This window comes from Myotis davidii, unplaced genomic scaffold, assembly GCF_000327345.1.
Source record: "Myotis davidii unplaced genomic scaffold, ASM32734v1 scaffold295, whole genome shotgun sequence".
Lineage (NCBI taxonomy): Eukaryota > Metazoa > Chordata > Mammalia > Chiroptera > Vespertilionidae > Myotis > Myotis davidii.
The window spans coordinates 114,520-121,077 of record NW_006286683.1 but is presented as its reverse complement, the minus strand read 5'-3'; the positions used below and the strand labels follow the sequence as shown (position 1 = coordinate 121,077).

General features: G+C 50.4%; 1 protein-coding gene across 1 annotated transcript in view; it reads right to left on the bottom strand.

The window, feature by feature from the left end:
• PCNX2 (pecanex homolog 2 (Drosophila)) overlaps positions 1 to 6,558 on the bottom strand; it is a 119,286-nt gene that overhangs the window by 56,219 nt on the left and 56,509 nt on the right. Inside the window, exons 21-22 of the mRNA XM_015560584.1 lie at positions 6,414 to 6,554; positions 2,768 to 2,876 (exon numbers count right to left, since the gene is read on the bottom strand). Of these exons, the coding sequence (XP_015416070.1) occupies positions 2,768 to 2,876; positions 6,414 to 6,554 (250 nt within the window). The remainder of the gene's footprint in view (positions 1 to 2,767; positions 2,877 to 6,413; positions 6,555 to 6,558) is intronic.

Sequence of the window (6,558 nt, the reverse complement as noted above, 5' to 3'; positions counted from 1 at the left end):
GGCTCAGCCTCCTGCGCGCCCAGGGCCCTGCCCCCCACCCGCCCCCACATACACCCCTGAGAAGGGCCAGGGTGTCTGAGCTCTTCTCAGCGCTTCCCTTGCGCATGTGGGCCCCCCACTCACAGGTGCCGACTAGCTCAGCGACTGCCCCACGGCGTGAGCGTCCATGCTGCTGCTCAGAGAGCCCGTGGGCTTTGCTGTCTCCTCCCGGACTGCAGGGGGACAGGGTGCGGGGCTGCTATCGGACTGCACTGTTTGACTCGTGAGCACGTGGCCCTGTGGCCCGATTGTAAAATCATAAAGGCAATAGTATCCAGTCATCCACCAATACCATCCATGTCTCCAGACAGGAAGCCGGTAATACACGCGCTGTTTTCTCATCGAGGGCTGCGGCCCTTAACAAAGCCCATCGCCAGGGGCCTCACCCTTCCCAGGAGGGCGATGGTGACAGCTGGGAACCTGGACCAGGAACCAGAGCCGAGAACTCTGGGCTGTGAACTTGGGCCGGGAACCGGGGCCGGCTCCAGCAAGCTGTGTTCTGTCAGGAGCCCAAAGCCCCTGGGCTGAGCCCCTGAACTGGGGGCCCCCATGAGATACCTGCTCCCCGCCGTGTCCCCCTTCCCCCAGCAGAGCAAAGCAAGGAGCCTGGGCCCGTGCCGAGAGGAGGAAGTGAGCCCGCAGCAGCCTCAGGGTCTTACTTGTAGTTCTTCTCCCAGAACTTCACCGGCCGCACGTACGACGTGATGAAGAGGACGCTCCCGAGGAACGGGCTCAGCGGCGTGGAGAAGACGGACGTGGCCAGCGTCTGGATTCAGAGATGACGGGGGAGGGGGAGGGGAACATCACTGATGAGAGAATCATTGATCGGCTGCCTCCTGCACGCCCCACACTGGGATCAAGCCTGCACCCCGGGCCTGTGCCCTGACCGGGAAGGGAACTGTGCCCTCCTGGTTCACAGGTCAACGCTCAACCACTGAGCCACACCGGCTGGGCCACATGCAGCCTCTTTATGTCCTACCGACAGAGCCAAGAGGTCAACCTAACAGGTCCATGGTAGCACCTTTCAAAGCTGCCTTGGACCAGTACATTTAAAATGACAGCATCAACGTTAATACTTTAAAAAAAATCAGTAGAAGCTCCAAAAGAGTAGAAAGCAGCCACCCTAAGATACACACTTAACAGATTGCCTGGCTGCATCTGGCTACACATCCGAAGGCCAGGGTCTTGCATGGTCTCCACACGTATTACAGGGGCGACCAGTCTCGTCTCTCCCTGGGGGTTACCGGCTCAGAAACTGACAGAGGCTCCCAAGGGAGGAAACAGGCCGGAACTGGAAAAAGCAATTTACCAAACAGCGCCCCGCCGGCCGGAGAGCCAATTCAATTCCCCAACGGAGCTAAGCAGCCCCCTCCCCGTGCCAGGATGGACCCGCAGGTCCTAACAGAGGGATACAACAATGAACTTTTCAAAATGACTCCAGCACCCAGGGCTGGCATGCAGGGGCCTGAGAGCTGCGTCTGGAGGGCCGATCTGTCCAGTTTCCTGAACCATCTATCCCAGGACATCCTGCTCGCATGGCGCTGGGCGCCACCCTGGTAGCTGATCGAGGCTGGGAAGGTGACCGTGGCTAGTGGGGGTGTCACCAGAGAGAGAGCTTTAGGAGCCAAGCACGGAGACTGACCGAAAACGACTGCAGTTCCAGGAAAGGGCAGTGCACGCGCTTACACTTTAGCCACTTTTTCCCCGTAGCTTGTTCTGCCAAATAACCTTGCGGAACTTTAGAGATCTCAGTGCCGGTCTAAGAATAGACACACAGAACAGTGTGCACTGTGAGCCGGCTCGTGGTTTGCTTAGAAAAGGTTTTTTTCACACATAAATCTGCAGGAGGGCATTTTAAATTAAAAAAATATATATCTAGAAAAGCCCTGGCTGGTTTGATCAGTGGTTAGGGCATCGGGCTGTGGACTCAGTTCCATTCCCACTCAAGGGCACGTACCGGGAGCAACCAATCAATGTGTCTACCTCACATCGACGTTTCTCTCTCTTCCACTCCTCTTCCTTCTACTCTCTCTAAAGACAAAACAAAACGAAACAAAAATGGAAAAAGTATCCTCGGGCGAGAATTAAAAATAAAAAAATCTAGACTATGGTATCATTTAATGATGACCCCAAGTACTATTCCATCTCTGCACACGGAGTTCAGGTCCCAGGGACTCCTTACAAACGTGCGTGCGAAAGGAAGCCAAACCGTCCTCAACACGAGCCAACGATGGGCTGCCAGGGCCTAGAACTGGGGTCACACACATCGGGGGGATACGATTCACCAGGGAGGCTTGCAAAGGTGGGGACCCCAGGGTGTACCCCTGAGATGGGGTGTTAACGTAGGTGGCAGGCTGAGGGGTCTATTTAGCAAACTCCCCCAGGGGTCCCGGTGCAAGTAGCCCAGAACCACATCCTGGGAAACAAAAATGTAGGAAGTATTACATCAGATGGACAGCCTGGCCGGCGTGGCTCAGGGGTTGAGCGTTGACCTGTGAACCAGGAGGTCACGGTTCGATTCCCGGTCAGGGCACAGGCCCGGGTTGCAGGCTCCATCCCCAGTGGGGAGCGTGCAGGAGGCAGCCGCTCCATGAGTCTCTCTCACCATTGATGTTTATTTCTATCTCTCTCCCTCTCCCTTCCTGTCTGAAATCAATAAAAATATATTTAAAATAGAGAAAAGCTTACATCCAGGAAATGTGGGTAAAAATAGCAGCAGAAAGGATACGGGGGACTGCAAAGAGCTGCGCAAACACGTGGAACGACGAGCCCCAAGCCATCTGCCAAGGAGCCACGTACGCCATGACGAACTGTAACTTCTGGAGCAGGTCCCCGAGCTGAAAGCAGAGGAAAGATTCATCAGAGGTAACGGCCACGGTGCAGGGGCGTCAAGGTCACTGGAAGCACACACGGTGTTCCGGCCGGGACGGGGCGACTACTGCTGGCCTCTCCCTCCTACCTCCCCTTGTCCTACATCAAGGCACCTGCTAAGAACAGGTTAAACAGACCGGCCGGCGTGGCTCAGCGGTTGAGCATCGACCTATGAACCAGGAGGTCACGGTTCGATTCCCGGTCAAGGGCTCAGGCCCGGGTTGCGGACTCAGTCCCCAGTGTGGGGCGTGCAGGAGGCAGCCCATCCATGATTCTCTCTCATCATTGATGTTTCTCTCTCTCTCCCTTCCTCTCTGAAATCAGTTAGTATATATTTCAAAAAAACAATAATTAACCTGTGACTGACTGCAAGCATAAACAAGATGACCTCATGTGATGTCTGACCCCTCAGATACCCTAAACAGGAAGTTACGGAAAGTCACTCCCACTGGGTTCCAGGGTAGGACTATGTCCTGCGAGGTTTCCATCCGCCTTCTGAGAAGGCCTGGAAGTAGGTCAGGCCGAGCAGCCACAGGCAGACAGGCAGCCCCGGGGCCGGCCTCGTCTGCCCGGCTAAAGCCCTAACAGGTCCCACTGCGCTGCACTGTGACTGCACGCATCCGTCACAATTATGTTTTGCTGAGCTCGGCGGCTGGTATTTCCACGTAAGCAAAGCCAGGAACGAGAGACTCGCTCTCACGCTCCCACACGGCCGAAGTGAGAGCCGCCGAGAAAGGGCAGACGTGCAGGGAAGGTGGGGAAACTACCAGACATTTTGAGGCAACGGCAGTGCTGTGGGGAGTAGGAAAATGAGCAAGAAGGAACGGGTGGACATGGATTCATGGCATGAAGGGACCAGATACACAATATTCCATTTCCAAAGCTCTAGGGGGAAAAGGGGATCGACGAAGGCCCATGCTGGTCAATACAAGATAAGGAAGAAGGGGTGGGGGTGGGGGAGACAAAGAAAAATCACAAATATGCAACAAAAATACAATAAAAAGCATCAGTGATCACAGTAAATGTAGACAGATACAGCCTGCCTATTACAATATAGATTCTCAAGCTGGATTAAAAAGAAAAATCCTGCTTTTTAAGTGCTTTTATAAGAAATATTAAAATAACTCAGAAAGTTTTAGATAAGAGAATTTTTAAAAAAGACACCAGCCCTAGCCGGTTTGGCTCAGTGGATAGAGCGTCGGCCTGCGGGCTGAAGGGTCCCGGGTTTTATTCCAGTCAAGGGCACATGCCTGGGTTGTGGGCTCGATCTTCAGTAGGAGGCATGCAGGAGGCAGCTGATCAATGATTCTCTCTCATCACTAATGTTTCTATCTCTCCCTCTCCCTTCCTCTCTGAAATTATTAAAAATATATTTTTAAAAAATTAGACAAAATAGACTTTTACTCTAAAAAAAAGCAGTACATAATAATAAAAAGGAAGAAGGAAGATAAAATAACTGGAGTGAATATACTGAAACACATAATCACAAGATATCAAAACCAAAGATGGACACGATTAGGGTAAGATGAACAAATCTGTTATAATAGGGAGAGAGTTTAAGACATGCACCTCAGTAAATGATAATTTAATAAACAACCATATAAAATAGTTTGCCAACAGAATCAATAAGCTTTATCTAAGAGATAAGTATATTAGAATCTTGCAGCTAACCAAAGAGAATTATATAATTTTCAAGCAGATGTACATTTACAAGATATAATTTCCTAAACTAAAAAAGAAGTCTTAACCAAGGCTAAAAAAATGATACCATGCAAATTTCTTGGCAATTAAATTAGAAGTTAATAGTAAAAAGAGGACAAAATAGCAATAGCCATAATAACCACAAATTTTGCATTTGGATATAACCACAAACACAACACTGAACTGAGAGTAAATGGTAGTCAAAAATGACAAGATATTTAAAAATGAATGACAGTGAAAAGCAGTAGTACCAATCCTAACTTGTGGGACTTCAGCTAAAGCAGTTTATAGAGGAAAATACATAGCCTTCAATGCCCATCATAGAAAAACTTCACGGTTCACACTGGGAGAGCATTCTTTCATATTAAAGTAAACAAGGATAATATACATGTTCTCACCTATTAATATAAATGCAAAATTCCTCAATAAGATATTTACAAAGTGAATCTATAAACGTATAAAACATATGATCAAGTTTGGTTCATCTCATCATGTTTTAACATTAGAAGAAATGTCAGTATATTTTAAAAATGAAGGAAGTAAAAAAAAGAAACACAAGAGGATGCTCAAATAATGCAGGAAGAATATTGGAAAATAAATTCAACTCACTCACAAAAAGCCCCTTGCACCCCCGTAATAAAAGCGTTTTCCTTAATCCCGATGAAGGCTATGAGTGCTATATGGCAGTAAACACCATATTTACTAATAAATGCAAAACAATAGCAGAATTTTTCAGGCCAGAGGTATCAAGCAGTAGGAACCTGATTAGCCTACAGCAATAAAGTGAAAATAGAACCTTAAGGGCAGGAAACACTAAGGAAGGAGAGAGCCACCAGGGTGGCGGTTTGTCATCCGTGAAGTGCACTTTGGAAAATTGTCACGAAAAATTGAAACGGGGCTGCAGAGGGAATGAGCGTGCCCAGCAGGAGAGAGCTACTTAGGCAAATGAGTGGGAGCTAATGAGGGAAGTGCGGCAGCCTGGGTCCTGATGAGCCGGCCTTATGCAGCCAGACGATTGAGACCCCGACGGGGCGGGACAGGAAGCCTCAGCCAGGGTCCTAGTTCATAGCTGCTCGTTAGCGTATCCGTGCATGCAAATGAAGTCACCAGGGCACACGGGCATGTTACAACCGGCCAGGCGGCAGGAGCGCACACCTCTCACAGGTCCTGTGGAGACCCCCACGAATTAGGGGTTACATGGAATCCTGAGTCGGTGAGCGTTTCTGGCTGTGCACAGGGTCAGGGGTGGGTCCCCTGAAGGAGGCTGGGGTGGACGACCACAGGAAGAATCAGGTGATGGTGAGAGAGAGCTACCTTGTTCTTGGGGTGCAGTGTGATAATAATAGGGTTCATGCAGCGCTCTGCCTTCCTCCCAGTTCCTTCATCCTTTACATCCAACTTCTCTTTGATACACGTTCCCCATCCTTGTTTTGGGTTTTATTTAGCCTTTTCTTCTCTATTTTTTGTTTTGTTTTCTTGTTGTTGCTAATCCTCATCCGAGGATATTTTCCCACTGATTTTTAGTGAGAATAGAAGGGAGAAGGAGAGACAGAGAGAAACGCTGATGTGAGAAAGACACATCGATTGGTTGCCTCCTGCACCAGCCCTGACCAGGGCCCGGGCTGGGGAGGAGCCTGCAACCGAGGTACCTGCCCTTGACCGGAATCGAACCTGGGACCCTTCGGTCCGCGGGCTGACGCTCTACCCGCTGAGCCACACCACCTGCGACAGAAAACCAAGGAAGCGGCCACCGGTCAGAAATGCACCTTTGAGGCTGAGTGCAGGGAGGGCCGCGGACTTGCCTTGCTGAACAGGATGGACACGAGGAAGAAGTCCAGCAGGAAGCTCTCGGACAGGCCCCTGCAGTCGAAGTGGAAGAAGAGGACGGCGAAGCCCAGGGGCGCGAACTGGCGGCCGGGGTGGCAGAAGGAGGCGCGCAGCAGCTTC